The sequence below is a fragment of the Maylandia zebra genome, linkage group LG10 (genome assembly GCF_041146795.1).
Source record: "Maylandia zebra isolate NMK-2024a linkage group LG10, Mzebra_GT3a, whole genome shotgun sequence".
In the NCBI taxonomy this organism is placed as follows: domain Eukaryota; kingdom Metazoa; phylum Chordata; class Actinopteri; order Cichliformes; family Cichlidae; genus Maylandia; species Maylandia zebra.
This window is the reverse complement of record NC_135176.1, coordinates 367,755-385,718: the sequence shown is the minus strand read 5'-3', so window position 1 is coordinate 385,718 and position 17,964 is coordinate 367,755. Positions and strand designations below refer to the sequence as shown.

At 43.1% G+C, this 17,964-nt stretch overlaps 1 protein-coding gene across 2 annotated transcripts in view; it reads left to right on the top strand.

The window, feature by feature from the left end:
- The window catches only part of LOC101470995 (CXADR-like membrane protein), a 112,890-nt gene that overhangs the window by 80,399 nt on the left and 14,527 nt on the right, over window positions 1-17,964 (top strand). For both annotated transcript variants that reach the window (XM_076888850.1, XM_076888851.1), the window contains one exon: window positions 657-855. In XM_076888850.1, coding sequence (XP_076744965.1) covers window positions 657-855 — 199 coding nt within the window. The remainder of the gene's footprint in view (window positions 1-656; window positions 856-17,964) is intronic.

Below are 17,964 nucleotides of genomic sequence, written 5' to 3'. Positions count from 1 at the left end.
TTTTTCTATATAAAACTATTTTGGCGATTTTGTAGTACATAAAAAAACTACAAAAGAGTGCATACCTTTTGCAAATGGAAAACAGCATTTATCCATAGCTGTTGCAATTAATGTATTTTGCATTGCCTTGTTAAATGCACAGACAGAAAATAAAGAGCATTTCAAAGATCTGTTCATAGCCAACAGCTCGCTATTCTATGATGCAAATTCTGCAATCAAATACATTAAAACCTGATATTTTTCCAGAACCTTCCTCACCAACATTTAACAGGATTTCTTCCTCTCCACATGGTCTACCTGTCCACTACATTTCATGAAATTCAGTATGGTAGTTTTTGTGTAACCCTACTCCAGGCAATCAAACGAACAAGCAAAGAAATGGCAACATTGGGTTCTTGACATTGGTAGTATGCAAAGGCTCAACAAAGCAGTGTTTTATCAGCATCCTTCCATTTTTAAATAATTATTTTTTCAAATAATTAAAAACATATATATTAAAATTCTTAAGCACATATAGTTCGACTCTCTCTCTGATATATTTGCTCATTGTTGTAGATAAACTGGACATTGTTGTTCCTCTATATATGCATTATCTTGCATGACATGTTACAAAACCACTACCATTACTACCCACCTGTTTCACATCCTCCTACCAGGTGATTACCTACTTTTCTGGAAGAGTTTTTGACCCCAACGAAGGACAACGCGGTCGTGTAGCTTTTGCTGGAGAGTACTTAAAAGGCGACGCATCTCTGCTCATCAGTGACTTGTCACTCACAGACTCAGGAGAGTACAGCTGCAAAGTCAAGACTGGGCCACGGTACCACTGGAGTACCATCAGTCTCACAGTGCTAGGTAAGTAAAAGACAGCCCTTGGTTCACAGAAACTAGAGATATATAGGTAGAAGATACATAAAGTGCCATGAAATCCATAACCTATGAATTAGAGCAGTCGTTCTACAATAGTTTCAAGTTTTACTGTCATATAAAGATAAACAGCGTAAAATTCTTTGGCTCGTGCTCCTCAACAACAACAACAACAACAACAACAACAATAATAATAATAATAATAATAATAATAATAATAATAACAACAATAAAATACTTAAGCATTAAATAATAAGAGAATTTAAGATAGTTGTTTGGTATTTACATTTTTTGCAAAAATCTTGTGCAGTGAGGATTTAAAGTGGTTAAAGTGACACTGTGTAGAGTCTAGTAGCTATAGTGAGTGTGTAATGATGTGTGCAGAATGTCAGCAGTTCCAAAGCCAGATGGCTTGTGGGTAGAAACTATCCCTGTGTCTGGTATTGTCGGTCTGGATGCTCCTAAACTGCTTGGATGGACAGCAGGAGTGTGAAAAGTCTGTGGCTGGGATCACAGAGGATCCACTACATCTTCCTCGTGCAGCGCTGTCTATGGAAACCTTGCATGGCTGGCAGTCCAGTCCTGGTGATGCGCTGTCTGATCTCACCACCCTCTGCAGAGCTTTGGTCCTGAGCGTTACAGCTTCCATACCAGGTGGTGATGCAGCCAGTCAGAAGACTCTCAATGGTGCATCGGTATGAGTTTGTTAGTATTCTGGGGTTCATGCCGAATCTTCTCAGGCGCCGCAGGAAGAAGAGCCGCTGTCTTGCTGCTTTTGTGATCACACCAACATGGTGTGACCAGCTCAGATCCTCGCTGATGTTGATGCCCAGGAATCTGAAGCAGATGACTCTCTCCACCTCTGCTCCTTCGATGTGGATGGGAGTGTGGCCTCCTCTCTGCAGTCTCCTGTAATCCACGATGAGCTCCTTGGTTTTGCTGACGTTGAACAGCAGGTTGTTGTCACAGCACCATGATGTCAGGGCTCTCACTTCTGCCCTGTATGCCATCTCATCTCCATCAGAAATGCAGCCGATGATGGTGGTGTCATCTGCAATATATGATGGTGTTGGAGCTGTGTGTTTCTGTACAGTCGTGGGTGAACAGGGTGTACAGCAGGGGGGGTGAGCACTCATCCCTTGGGGGCACCTGTGCTGAGTGAGAGTGTGGATGTCTGTCAGGAAGTCCAGGATCCAGCTGCACAGGGAGGAGCTGATGTTCGGGTCACTGGTCATATCATCCAGACAGGACGAGTCTGGATGATATGATGGTGTTGAAGGCGGAGCTAGAGTTAATGAACAGCATATGCACATATGTGTTTTTCTGGTCCAGGTGGGAGAGGGCAATGTGAAGTCCACTTGCTATTGCGTCTGTAGATCTGTTAGGCCTGTAGGCAAACTGGAGTGCTCAGAGCACTTCATAGCAATGGAGGTGAGTGCTACTGTTCGATAGTCATTTAGGCAGCTCACATTAGTTTTCTTTGGGACAGGGGTGATGGTGATCCTCTTAAAACATTTTGGGACAGCAGCCTGGTCCAGGAGCTTTCCGAGTGTTTATTTTCCTGATGTATTTACACACGACTGCCTGAGAAATCTGAAGAGAGCAGCAGCTGTCCTCTTCCAGCAAAAGCTCTTGAGATAGATGTTTATCAAAGCGTGCATAGAAGGTGTTAAGCTTATTAGGGTAGAGAAGCAGTTACCTTCCTCACTCTGCCGCTGTTTCCCTTGTAGTCTGCGATGGTCTTCAGACCACTCCACATGTTCATCCACATTCCTCCACATGAGCTGCTTAGTGTTGGAGGGAGGTTGGAACAGTCAGAATTTACATTCAGAAGGCAATATCCTTGGATTCTGCCAAACAAACACAGATTCTCACAAATGCTTGTACAGGACTGTCACGATGCACTCAGGAGTGAGCGACTCTCTCGTACAAATAAGTGAGAGATATTAGATATTGGATGGGGCCGCTTTATGTAAAAGCATATGGTTCTGTGAAAAAATCTAACATTGCCCTATTTACCCATCCTGCAATCCAAGCACTCCATTTAGAGCTGGTCTGGAATCAGTCAACTGAGACATTTTTGGTAGCATTGAAGAGATTTGTTGCTCTGAGAGGCGTTATCTATTTCGACAAAATTTAAGAGAGCAGACCAAGACTTAAAAGGGCTATAAAAGACCAATAAAGTCCTGCAGTTATTGAAGTTTTTCTCAAAAAGGGGCATCACCTGGAAGTTCATTGCAGAGCAAACAGCCTGGTGGGGTGAATATTGGGATCATCTTGTCCAGTTGGTGAAAACCTGTCTCAAGAACGTACTAGGAAGAGCTTCACTCAGCTTTGAAGAAATGTGCACTGTACTAACAGAAGTCAAAGCTACCCTGAACTCTAGACCTCTCACTTTTGTGCACAATGAGGAAAATGAGGCAGCCACTTACATTCCCACCAGGGAATTGGGTGGTATAAGACGGATCAACAAGAAAACAAAATGAATAGGAGCCTAAAGTCCAAAAACAAGAGCATAAGCATCCAAAACATAGTTCACTGCTACCCTTGTAGCAGGAACAGGGAATGACCGGGCCCTAGCCACCTTTACCCAGGGAACTAGAACAGGTGTAGAAAAAGGCAGGACCGCAGTCGCCCTTGGGACAGGAACATGCTGAGGTGCTGAATAAGTCTTTACAAAGTCCAACACAGCTGTAGAAAAATGACACACTGACTTATTGCTTGTTGCCTCAGGTTCACTACATGGTTTAATAGTAACTAAACTAGAAAGTTCATTAGGCAGCTCTGAAACTCCACTGCTAACCCATCTTGAATTTGCCTCCGATAAAAGAGTTCACAGTCTTAACCAATGCTACTGACACGGAAAGAATTTAGAGTCTTTATGCTGGCAGACTAGGGTTTGAAAGGGTGGCAGTGCTACTCACAGGAGACATAGACTCAAGTGGAATAACTGTTTGAAGTTGACACGTGGACCTCTGAGAAGAGGGAGTCTGTGGGACCGAGGCAACATATCACTCTGAAGTGCTGTGGTGTATCTTGAAGGCCTGAACATGAAGATGAAACCTGGCGAGGATACGGTAACCTTGGAAACATGGTGTGAACATAACCTGACAACGAATAACAGGAAACTCACACACTGGATACACAGAGAGGAGACACATGGGGAACACAGCTGACACAAATGAACATGACACCACAGGGGAAGCAAAACTCAACACATTGGACATAAAACACAAGACTATCAAAATAAAACAGGAAACATAAACATGAAGACCAAAGACACACGGGGAGGTAAACGTAAACAGTTTCTGCCACTAGAGTGGCCGATAAAAGACGAAGTCATTTGATTTCACAGGCAGGCAACAGGTGAGACAAGCACATAAGCTCAAGGAATAAATCATAATGAATGCAAACCACAAAACTCAAATATATCAGAAAATGATACCAGACTAAACTATTTTTAAACAGTAACTAAATCATCATGATACCAAGAGAATATACAGTTAGCTCAGGATGCTGAGTGAAAACAATCCTGTCAATTGTCATTAGAAGACAGCATTTTCCAGGATCCTTTGCAGTAAGAAAAAAAATTAGGGAAGCCATTATAATTTGTGCTCTTCTGTTGTTCAGTGTTTCATGTTGTCCACCATTTTAAAGTCTCATATAAAGTCTATCGTCTCTTTTACAGATATCCTGTCTGTTTTCTTGGCTAAGGGATAGGACCAGGGATAGCTCAGTAGGTAGAGTCGGGCCCCATGATCAGAAGGTCGGTGGTTCGAATCCACTAAACGGCTACCCTGAGGTACCCCTGAGCAAGGTACTGCTCCCTGGGCGCCCAATGGCTGCCCACTGCTTCACTGAGTAAATGGGTTAAATGCAGAGAGGAATTTCCCCACGGGGATCAATAAAGTACACTTTTCTTTTCTAAGTGGATTTGCTACATCAGGGATATTTCAATCGGCTTTGCAGTCTTTAGGACCAGCGGCAAAAAAGTGGTCTGGTAACTCAAAGTGAGACCCAAGATTTCCCAGAATTCAAAAAGTTAAAGTTAAACAAATTTGACCTTGACCTTAAAGAGCCTGGTTTGACTGAAAAAGCCAGGAGAGAGCATGGTGGAATACCTGAGAGAGGTCTGGCCTTTGCTGAAGAGCTTGTTGTGACACCTGGTCCCTCTACATCACAGCTAAGAGAAAGTAAAAGGTTTTAATTCCCAGCCAGAGTCCTAAAAGAGGGATTTTCTCTATTTCCTAATTATAAAGCATTTTTATTGTTAATAATGGATTAATTCAAAATACAGGTTTGATCAGTATATAAAGGAAAAATATAGTTTAAGTAGTGAAAATGATTGTTTTAATGTCAGAGTTGTGTGTGTGCACATGAGCCAGCCTCAACCTTGTGTGTGTCTGAAGGAATGAAGGAAGATAAGAACTGTGTTGCCAACTCATCATAGAAATAATCCTGAAGAACCATAGCATTAGGTTTTTTAAGTGTAAAACACAAAACCATGATTTATATGTGGTTGTACTGATGGTTAACACAGTTGCACTTAAAACTAATATAATATAACATATTAAATGCAAATACATAAGGATCAGCCACAGAAAAATGATCTGTGGCTAATTCTAAATACAGGTCCTCTTCTGCTTCTCTTGAATATGGTGTGCCACAGGGCTCTGTTTTGGGGCCTTTATTGTTTTTGCTGTACATACTCCCTCTTCAGCACTTATTGAGCACTTTTAAAGATATTTCTTATCACTGCTATGCAGATGATATTCAGTTGTATATCTTCTTTAAGCCCCAAGATGTTTTCCAAACTACCGATTTTACAAAGGTGCTTAGATTCCATTAGGGGATGGATGGCTGATAACTTTCTTCAGCTAAATGAGGGGAAAACTGAAGTCCTTGTTTGTGCTCCCAAAAAACTGGTACCTATGGTGAGGGAAAACTTCGCTACATTTGCCAAACCTTCTATCAGGAACCTTGGTGTAACTTTTGACTCAGCTCTGACTTTGGACACTCATGCTAATTTATTGGTTCGCTCCTGTTTTTATCATTTAAAAAATATTGCTAAGGTGAGTCCCATTATATCACGCTCAGAACTAGAAATGGTCATCCATGCATTTGTCTCATCTCGTTTGGATTATTGTAATTCTTTGTTTACTTGTTTATGTAAAGCCTCCGTGGATCGTCTCCAAGTTGTTCAGAACGCTGCCACAAAGCTTCTGACCAAGTCTTCTAAATACTCCCACGTTACACCTCTGCTGATCCAGTTGCACTGGCTCCCCATAAAATTAAGAATCCACTTCAAGATTTTGACTTTGACATTCAGCACCAACCTATATCAGAGATCTTTTAAATCAGTACATCCCCAGCAGGTCCCTGAGGTCAGGTGATGAGGACTTGCTGGTCGTCCAACATACGAGGCTAAAAGCGATAGTGTTTGTAACTGTGGCCCCCAGACTCTGGAACTCCCTTCCTTTGAGCCCGAGATCTGTGGACTCAGTCGTTTCATTTAAAAAACAGCTAAAAACCGATCTTTTTTGGGATTTGGGATTTTTGTCTTGAAAGGTGGTATACAAATACAATTTTACTTTACTTTACTTTAAGGGTTAATTATTCTTAGTTGCTTAATACTGGCATGCTGAATATCAATAAAATAAAATAAATATGTTTAAGTTAGCCAGTATAATGAATCAGAAAATACAGTAACAGTGATTCTAATAACAGGCTTCACTGAGAGCCTGCACAGAGTCTGATCTTGGTGTGTGTGTGTGCAGGAAGTAAATTATATCCATTTGTAGTTAAATGTTTAAATTTAAATGATTTCTTTATGTTAAGAATAACAAAGAAAATGTAATGAGGTGATTTTAAAGTGTAAAAGCTGGCATGCTGAATATCAATAAAATAAAAATAAATAAAAGCTTTGTTTTAAATCATGTAAGTCAGATAGAGAGATAGATAAGGTATTTAAACGTCAACAGTTAGACTGTCCAAAATGCAAAATGTGACATCCAGTAGGGAAATGAGGGAGAAAGGGTGAGCAGATGTAAAAGAGATTTTGGGTTCTTCCCTTTCGTCTTCTGTGAGCAGTTCAGACGATTCCAGCAGATAGAGTCCAAACTCTGAACCTGTGAATTGATTTTTGAATTTCTGGATTTTCATCTGCTCATTTTTGCTGTTTGATGGTTCATTCAAAAGTATTTTGATTTGCATCATACTTCCACTAAATGCCCATCTGCTTTCCTGTTGGGTGAACAAAATCAGCATTAGCTCGGAGCAGGTTGTTAGATAAACATAGTTAAAGTATTTAATAATTGTTTAATGATGTTTTTATTATTTCATTTTGTTTTTGCTTTGCTCCTGTTAAATCGCTTTAACAAAGTCTAAATGGTGGACATATACTTTACTGTTTCACAGAAGGTTAAAAAGTCTGAGGATTCTTCTTTATTGGTGCAAATAGCTCTTACAGGTTATCCTAGCTATATTAATAAATTTATAATTCCTTGGAGCCTCCTTTCCAGGCCACTAAAATCATCCCAGAAATAACAATTGCCATGATCAATAGAGGAGCTACCATTAATATTCCTGCATTTATTCCCGTGTTCAGTGTTGACTGGAAAGTCCTCTTTATCCCATAATCTAACTTGTCAAAAATGAGCAGAGAAAAGCCAAAACCAATTTGCAGGTTTACAGTTTGGGCAGCAGTTGATCCCTCTGGCACCTGAAAGGAAAGAACCTCTGTGTCTTTTCAACTTTCATACCTGCCCCCCCTGTCTTTCTGGATATCTTCTGAAATGACATCTGGCCTCACCCACTGTGACATCCAATCAGCTGATGTCCTTATCTTCCTCTCTCATTCTACCTGACTGCTCCACATACATGGTTTAAAAAAAAGTTTAAACTTTAAAATCACTTCATTACATTATATACCTTATTTCTAATACTCTGAACAGAGAAAATTCCATTATGTATGAACATTCAGTCACATATGAAAATACTTTAATTTAGTTTATGCTATTTTACTTTAACTAGATCTATCGTTAGCTCATTCTAATATGAAAATGTATTTCTTCAAAATCCCTTTTTGTTTTAAACACATTCAAATACTTTCTCTCACCTTTTCTCTTCAAAACTCTGTGCTTACTAATCACACAACACAATATAATTACTTTCATTAAATCACACATTTTAAAAGTCAGACGTTCTTTTAGATAAGTGGCTCCTTGGTGTCACTCGCTCACTTGCCCCTCCCATCCTTTCCACATAAACACATGCACACACAACTTCCAAGGTCATCTTTGCAAAAACAAGCCACTCCATATGAAATCTAAGTGAAAGGCCTTTTATTAGAATTATTACATAGATTATATATTTTTATTTATTATATTCAGATCAGAAAAATCATATCATTTCAAAAATAATTTCAGCAAAATCATATATGGTTCTCTGTTCAGCTACAACACTTAGTACCATTTGTTTTATTCAGAATCATGTGTAATAATGCGTTGTTATCTTTCATATTCCTGCAGCCACACAGACACTAATCTGCCAAGTGTGAAGCTGGATCATGTCTGTGCGCACAAAGACAGGGTGGCTGTAGCTCAGGAGGTGGAGCAGGTCATCTACTCATTAGAAGGTTGGTGGTTCAGTCTGCTCCACTGCTGCAGTCTCCGTGCCAAATATCTGTGGGCAAGATACTAATCCCAAGTTGCTTTCTGATGCATCTTTCAGAGTGTGAATGAGTCAGGCATGTTGTATAAAGTGATTTGAGTGTTAGAGAGTAGAAAAGTGCTAAATAAGAATCAGGCTATCATTCATTTAGCAAAATATAGGCGTTAGAATAATTTCCATTGCTTATCTGATTTCTGGGCAGCATGGTAGTGCAGCGATTAGCACTGTTGGCTAGACTTGTAGTCAAGACCACCTAAACCGAGACCAAGACAAGACCAAGTCGAGACGAGACCAAGACCGAGACCGAGAGTGAAACCAAGAGGACAGACGCACGCTTGGCCACAATATGGAGGGATTGGAGCATAGCTGAGCCACTGTGTGAGAGATGAGCAGCGTAAGGAAATTAAGTGAGGGTAGAAATTACTGAAAGATTAATAGGCTGTGTTTTGAGTTTTGTTCAAAAAAGAATGACTTCATATAGGAAAAAAATATATATCACATATGCAGGACACCTTAATCTAGCTTTTTAATTAAGCAGCGAGGCAGAACAAAGTCGGGGCTGTATCAAGACACGAGGACTAAACCCCAATTCAAGCAGACCCAGAACTGATCCGGAATTAAATCAGGACTACAACAGTTCAAAATCCTCATAGACCTGCACTACACTTATTTTTTAATTCTACCAAAGTCCACTATTTAGATTCAGAAATGTTTATATAATAACTTAGCCTTGTTGTGCGAACAAGCCTGCAAAACGTAATAAATATAGAATTTGAAAGTAACATATTGTATCTAAAAAGATACAGTAGGCACTGGATACATGTTCTGATGAGTTTTGGCAAACAACCATTGTTCTCTCTTGTTCTCTCTCTCTCTCTCTCTCTCTCTCTCTCTCTCTCTCTCTCTCTCTCTCTCTCTCTCTCTCTCTCAAACACCAACATCATCAAATATACAGTTGAAACCAGATATTTACTCTTCAGATAAAAACACTTTTTTAATTGTAACATCAAATCAGACTAAATGTTTATTTTTTTAGATTTGTTAACATATTTGTTAACTTTAAGAGTAAAGAGAGAAACTATCTGTATTTCTTAATTGCAAATGGCACCAAATTGTATTCAAACTGAGCCACACTTATGGAGCTCCACAATTCTGTTCCTGGTGTTTTGGTTGACATCTCTTGATTTTCCCATGTCACAGAAACAGGCTCTGTGTTTTGCCTTATATGCATCCACAGCTGTGCCACCAGTTTACTCACATGGACTCTACAAACCAATCAGAAGCTTCTTCAGCTCAGAATAGAATCGTCTGGAGTTTCTTATTAATTAACAATAAACTTAGTGTATATGTACTGCTAAATTTGATGAAAGTGATAAAAAATAGACAGCTCTCTCTCTCTTTATTCTGACATTCAACTAATTCAAAAGATATTTCAATATTTATTTATCTAAAACAAAACAAGTTTACTCTAAATTCATGTTTAACAGTAAAAAAATTTTTTTATGTTTTTTCCCAACAGTGTCTAAAATATCTGGTTTCAGCTGTGAATATACTGCTGTGTATTGAAATTCCTCTTGTTTTGCATAGAAATATACTGAACAACATACAAAGCATAATATATAAAATAACATCTACCTGAGTTTTTCTTTGAAAGAAGCCCCTTATGTCCATTGTTGTGTTCATCAGTACATAACTGAAACCAATTTAGAGAGTTTGTTTAGCCGTGGAGGGAAACAACTGAAAATATGAAATAAACACACACATGTGAGCTAAGACTCTCTAAAAAAACCAACATTGTTGTTGTTCAGCTTTTCATTTCGCCATTTGTTGATTCACTTGAAGAGCAAGTAACGTAATATGGGTCAAGTGATAGTTTGATATCAATCTTTTGTGATACACCGCCATATTTACATTATTTGTACAGTACGAATGATTTGCTTTGGTACCTGGTCAAACTTAAGCTCTCCTCTGTCTGCCTGTCTGCGCTTCTCCTACAGCAAACTCGCAGGCAGCAGCTTCTCCCCCCTCGCTCACATGCGTAAGTGCTGTGCTCAGTCGCCTAGTGTCTGAGCTCGGATCATACCAAAATTAGGGGGAATTTACGACTGTGCGCTATGTGCTTCGAATATTGTGTGTAGTTTTTGTTTTATACAGTTGTCAGTCAGGCATCTGACAATGTTGATCTGAGAATGCAAGACCAAGACAGCGAGACCAAGACCACGTAAAAGTGGTCTCGAGACCGGTCTCAAGACCCAAATAGAGGAGCTAAATCAATGCACTTTTGTGAAAGACTGGGTGGGACCAGTTCCATGCAGGGCAGAGAGTGTGGATAAAGGCACGTGACCATCAAAAGGACACTGCAGTGTTGTGATGAGTTTGACATACTGGAGACAATTTTGTTAAAGAAGAGGGATGTGCAGGTAAAAGAAGAGCAGTTTAGCCTATTCCAAGGTAGAAGGAACCAGGAATCAAAGTGGCCAACAAACTAAACCAGGAACCAAAGGGGCTGTTCATCCATTTTGGTGGGTTGTATGTTAGGATTTGACTGGAAACTATGTGATATGGACTAACAGTCCTGGCATAAATCAGGAAGTAAAGATATGTGAATGGAGTGCAGATCACTACATCTTCAAAAATCAGGATTCACACCTAAGAGTAACTCAGAAGAGGTTGGAATCGCTGGTATCTGGATTGCCAAGGACTACAGCCAGCCATAACAAAAAGTGGTATAGAGGTAGATAGGCCACTTGGCTGGAATTAGTCACTGAAAGAGAAGAACCCATTCATATGTAGATGTGCATTGTGTGGCCAATGTGATTCAAGTATCTTCTAGCATGAGAGGAATTGCTGTCTCCTGGAATCATGCCATTGCCAAAGTCAGATGGATTGGCCATCACTGGAAGTAGGTGTGGCTGAATCTTGAGGTGAGGTGGTACCCATCCCTAATATAATCAGGAACTCTCTAGATGCTGAATCAAAAGACATTGTTGGGGACTTGAGGGAGGCAGCAAGCCACGCATAATTCCCCTGATACAAAGCAGATTCCTGAGACCATGTGGTGACCAAGAAGCAACAAAAGGTTCTAGGTAACCCTAACTTGGCCCGGGCAAAGAAGCAGAAATATAACCATAGGTTTGAAATTAAAAATGGAAATTGAAATGCCTACAGCACATAGAGCCAGCAATAAACAAGATATTGGACTTGAGGAGTGAAGACAACAGCCTAGGAAATGACAAGGATATTGAAAAAACAATTTTTCACCTTTGCCTGATGATTAAGGTTATGTAGCAGGCCTGGTAGCAGTCCAGAGATGTGTATGTTGCGTAGGACAACCTGACTATTTTGAAAAATCGGTGTAGGTTCCACTACTCCATTCTCACTCTTTTGTGATAACTAGACAAATAGATGAGAAAGAATCAGCTGCTAGGCTGGAAATGGGAGTGGCAGAAGTGTCACACAGTGTCTAGTGGAGCCCCATAGTTCTTATGGTGAGGAAAGATGGGTCTATACAGTTCTGTGCATTGGATTCAATGCAATTCATTTTAATTATACAGCGCCAAATCACAACAATAGTCGCCTTAAAGCGCTTTATATTGTAAGGTAGAACCTAGAATAATACATAAAGAGAAAAACCCAACAATCATATGACCCCCTATGAGCAAGCACTTTGGCAACAGTGGGAAGGAAAAACTCCCTTTTAACAGGAAGAAACCTCCGGCAGAACCAGGCTCAGGGAGGGGCGGGGCCATCTGCTGTGATGAGAGAAGGAAGACAGGATAAAGACATGCTGTGGAAGAGAGACAGAGATTAATACAGTGGTTGCAAAAGTATTTGGCCCCCTTGAACTTTTCCACATTTTGTCACATTACGGCCACAAACATAAATCCATTTTATTGGAATTCCACATGAAAGATCAATACAAAGTGGTGTACACGTGAGAAGTGGAATCATGTATGATTTATACATGATTCCAAAAAAGTTTTTACAAATAAATAACTGCAAAGTGGGGTGTGTGTAATTATTCAGCCCCCTGAGTCAATACTTTGTAGAACCACCTTTTGCTGCAATTCCAGCTGCCAGTCTTTTAGGGTCTGTCTCAACCAGCTTTGCACATCTACAGACTAAAATTCTTGCACATTCTTCTTTGCAAAACAGCTCCAGCTCAGTCAGATTAGATGGACAGCGTTTCTGAACAGCAGTTTTCAGATCTTGTCACAGATTCTCGATTGAGAAGAGAGTATAATAAACAACATCATTGCGATGATCTATGTGAATATAACAGTAAATACTAAATATTGAATATTATTGTGCAGCACGTAGGATCGACAGCGCACAGGTAGGAGCCAAAAAGGGTGTAGTTTTTGTCTGTGAGCACCCATGGGAAGACAGCCTAGAGCTGGAGTGCAGCCAGGGACATGGCTCGTCGGGGGTGTCAGCTCACTAAGCTGGCCCTGCCGGCCACGTAGAGCCACAACATTTGGGCAATCTGCCAGAGAGAGAGCCAGCGCCGCAGGCCGGAGAACTGTCAACCGCTGGCCAATCCATCAGACGCAGCGAGGTCCGACTGGCGTATAAAACCGGCGAAGCACGGGCAATACGCCTGGGGAACACAGCCTACAGCAGTGCTGGCCGCTAGGCCCAACTCAAAGGATGTCAGGAGGGAGGAGGGCGGCTGGAGGACAGCTGAGCCTAGGCTCCGCGTCCTCCCCGCCTCAACTGAACATGGCCATCTCCACATGCCTGCATAGGCCCCTCAGCAAGGTGGCCGCAGGGTAGACAGGCAGTCCCATCAGGCAACCCTGGTTGTCTGACCGGAGCAAAGCGTCAGAAACATCAACCTCCTGACAATCAACATTGTCCGGGGGGGCGTTGGAGGAGGGGCCAAAGGCAAGGCAACTACTCCTGCCATGCACGGCAGCAACCAACTGCGGGCAGGGGACCATAAATGCTGGGAGGCAGGGCACACGACTGCCTGCAACCAGACCAATCAGACAGCAGCGGCACCTGAGACAGGAGGTGCTGAGGCTGCATGATAGCATCAACCTTGAGGTCCACTCTACTAGATGGCACCTCAGGAAGGGCTAATTCCCACACCTGGCATGCTCCAATCAAGAGCTGAAGGGACCCATCTCACCCGACACTGTGCCTGGGGACCAGCAGGGGGCAGCCCAGGGACAGGTGGGCAACACCGGAGGAGAGGATGGAAGCTTCTTCAACATCCACCACCTGATAGTCAACCTCCACCGACCAGGGCCTCACAGAGGCGGAGCCATGGGAAGGACGCTGTGGGAGGGACAGGCAGTGAATCAGCAACAGGTGTGGGAGGGGACCCAGCCCATGACCTGCCTATCTGGTGTCTACAGCAGTGGCAGCCATGTTCCCCATAGTAGCCTGCTCTCTCATTTTTGGAGGCAGGAGAAGAGGGAGGGGCGGGCCATTTAAATGCTCTTTCAGAAAACCAACCACGGTCTGTCTAGTTTGTGCTGGCAACAAAGCATTGCATGCAAGCGTCAGCTTCTTTAGCCAACACAGTAGTGATGTGTCGGTCGCGAACAAAACGGTTCTTAGAGCTGACTCTTTGAAGTGAACGACGCGAGCCAGCTCCTTATTCCGAGCCGTGGTTTTTTTCCCTCTTTCTCTCACCCTCTCTCTCGCACTTTTTTTCCGCTTCACTCCGGGGGGGCGGTAGTTACACTCGCACTCAGGGGGGATTGCAGTGACATGCCCGTGAGCTTCGCCAGCAGCCAGCTGTGCCAGAGTGACCGAGCCCCAGGCCGAGAGGATGAGGGCACCCCACCCCCGAAGTGGCCCGAGCGAGCTCCAGGCTCCAGGCCCCGACGAGTGAGCCGGTGTGTACCTGTACGCCCATCCTCGGACACAAAGAACCACCAACGCACCGATGTCTGAGGGCGTCTGCCACTGGCAGGGGAAGGTGTTGGGGGAGATAGGCCTCCATACCTTGGAGGGCCTGAGATGTCCCAGATGAGGTAGCGTCTGATACCCAACCTGAAATATAGACACAGACATACAGGCACACACAGATGCAAACATCCATTCCCACCCTCATGCTCTCATATGCAATTACTCCACACTCACCCAACGTGGAGACAGACATAGAGAGACACTGTACACACAATCACACTCCCCAAGCGTACTCTAAGAACTGGGTTTAGGTACCCTTGCCCCTGGAGGGGGAAACTGCACCCAGAACCAGGTAGTGTTACCCTTTTCCCTGGGGTGGAGAGAATCAGACTGCCTTGACTCGGCAGCAGCAGGGAGGCCCCACATTCCAGACCCCAATCGGATGGCAAACTCCTCCTCCTAGCCCCCCCGCTCCAGCAGGCCGCAGAGAACGGGGGTGTGTGAAGACTCCAAACCTCCCTCCGCCCGCTCGTATGTAGTGTTGATGCATGTGTGTCCTAAGGTGCATTTAAAACCCAGGAGGGCATGGAGCTACCTGCCAGAGAGCAGCTGGTTAGTGCATAGCCCCTCCTGATAGCCCTCAATGTCTACATGCATTTAAAATTGAGAGGTGGGCAACGGCGCCAGGGGTGAGGTGTACACCCTGATGGTAATTTGGATTCTGTGTAGCGTGGCCACCCCCAAGATCCTATATGTATGTGTAATGAGAGTATGAGTAATGTGAATGTCTAAGTTGTGAGATAAAATTGAGGCAGAGGCAGCCAGAAGGGGACAGAGGGGGGGGGGGGGGGGATGCCTCCCCTGCACCCTGGTGACACACCTTTACCCCAAGGCCCTGCATGTGTGGGTGGTTGTGGTGGAGCGGGAAGAGGGAGGCAGCTGGAGATGGGGAGGGAAGGAAGGGAGGGGCAAGTGACCCCTCCCTGGGGCCAGCTCCCCCGCTGACCCCAGTAGGCACCCCCCATACTCTGCAACCCGCCAGGGAAAGGGGGCCCAGGCCCATCCGGACCGGGGCCCAGTTCAGCAGCGCCGCCTGGCCCCACAGAGCCCGGGACAGCCTTCCCGACCCCACCACAGAGAAAACTGCACCCACCCCACCATCCACTCATCTTCCAGACTACGCAAGACAATAGACAGCCAGGCTGAGATCTTCCTCCACCTCTCCTGTATCTCCCCCTCCTGCAGAGTGAGTTCCTGAAGATAGGAGACCTCCTGCAAGATGTAACAGCCTCCCCCACCAGTTGAAGAGCCCCCCAGGTGGCTCGATGCACCGGCAGCACCCTGCGCCAGAACTGGGCCCCCATACACCCACCCACCCACAACCCCGGCAACACACCAACCAGGACCCAAGCCCCCAAGGCCCAGCCAGGGCCCCAGCCAAGAGACGGAGCACCCCCAGAACCCCACGCCCGTCCCGGACCCACCCAGGGGCAGCCAGGCTACCAGGTCAGTAACCCATGTCCATCAGCACAGACCCTCCCCTAGCCCCACTGCACGCAGCCACGAGGAAACCGTCACCTAAGAGCCAACCGAGCCCTTAATAGGCCATGGCCGCAACCCCAGGTTGAGCCCCCCAAGGAAGATGCTCCTGGGGAACCCCCCGACGCCCTAAGCCTGTCCCTACCCCCACACCAATCACAACAGCAAAGGTGGGACCAAACTATGACCCCCCACCCCCACTAGGTGATGGAGCTGATCAAAGGAGCCCAGAGCAATTGATCTATTGTGGTGGCAGAGGCTGTATCAAGACTAATGTAATCTATTAGATAAATTCTATATTGGTTAGAATTAAGATCATTTTTATTTTTCCAGTTCATGAGGACTGTTTTCTTGGCTATGCATAGGGCAGTGAAAACCATATGGGCCATATTCTTATCTGTAGTGACATTATCTAAGCTGCCCAACAAACACACTAAGGGGGAAGTTGGAATGTTACATTTCAGACACTTTGATAAGTCTTCACATATCTCGCGCCAAAACTTCTGAACTGGTGGACAGAACCAAAGAGCGTGGATATAATTGTCCGGTGAATTGGTTTGGCAGTGTGAGCAGTTGTTGATAGACATAAAGCCCACCTTGAACATCCGATGACCTGTATAGTGCACTCTATGTAGTATTTTGTATTGAATTAATTGAAGACTGGGATTTCTAATTAAATGAAAGGTTTTTAAGCAAATCTGAGACCAGAAGTTTTGGTCTAAGTTAACTGATAAATCTGCTTCCCATTTTGCAATAGGAAGTGATATTGATTCATCTGTTTTAGAAAGCATTCTGTATATTTTGGATAGTAATTTGGGGGTTTTAAGAGTAAGAAATTGAACCACACTTGGTGGTGTTTGTAGTTCAACTTGACCCGGTTTAAATTTCTTTTTTACTATGGATTTAATTTGTTGATATTCTAAAAATCTTTTCTTGTTGATCCCATATTGTGTAACTAGTCCGTCAAATGGAATAAATTCTGTTCCTTCTAATATATGTTCCAAGTATTTGATTCCTTTACAACACCAATCTGAAAAGTTTATCATATTATTGTTTTGTAATATGTCAGGGTTGTTCCAGATAGGTGTACGTTTGCATGGGATTAATGAAGACTCCGTCAATTTTAGAAACTCCCACCATGCTGTCATAGAAGAGTCCTGTTAGTAAATGATTAAGTAGCTGATCAACATATTGATTTAGTCTGCCTTACAGAAACCCGCTTACAGCAATATGATTATATTAGTTTATTATTATTATTTTTTGCATGGGATTAATGAAGACGCTGTCAATTTTAGAAACTCCCACCATGCTGTCAGAGAAGCGCTGATGTTGACGCTTTTGAAGCATTCATTTCGTTGGATGTTTGAGCTGATAAATGGTAGGTCTGAAATCTCTAGATTATTGCAAAGTGCTTGTTCTACATCTAGCCAAGGTTCATCTAAGAGGGTATGTTTTAGCCATCCTGAGATAAACTGAAGCCTGTTGGCTAAGAAGTAGTGCTGAAAGTTAGGTAGTTCTAATCCTCCTTTATCCTTGGTCTTTTGTAGTGTTTTTAAGCTTATACGTGGGGGTTTATCTTTCCAAAGGAATTTGGACATGTATGAATCTAGGGATCTGAACCAATCTTGTGGTGGTTTAGTTGGGATCATTGAGAATAAATAATTTATTTTTGGTAAGGCCATCATTTTTATAGCGGCAACCCTTCCCATGAGTGATATGGGTAGAGATTTCCATCTAGCCAGATCACCTTCTACCTTCTTTAAAAGTGGGATATGGTTTAATTTAGTTAGATCTGCAAGCTTGGGAGAAACATTAATACCTAAATATTTTATATTTCCAGATTGCAGTGGTGTAGAAGAAGAATTATGGAAGGAGCAATTTATCGGAAGGACTGTAGATTCAATCACACCAGAGATATTGGTTTGTGAATTTTGGAGAAAACGTAACACATCGTCCGCATAAAGGCTGACTTTATGTTCCACGTTCTTGTATTTTATGCCCTTAATTACTGTATTCTGTCTAATT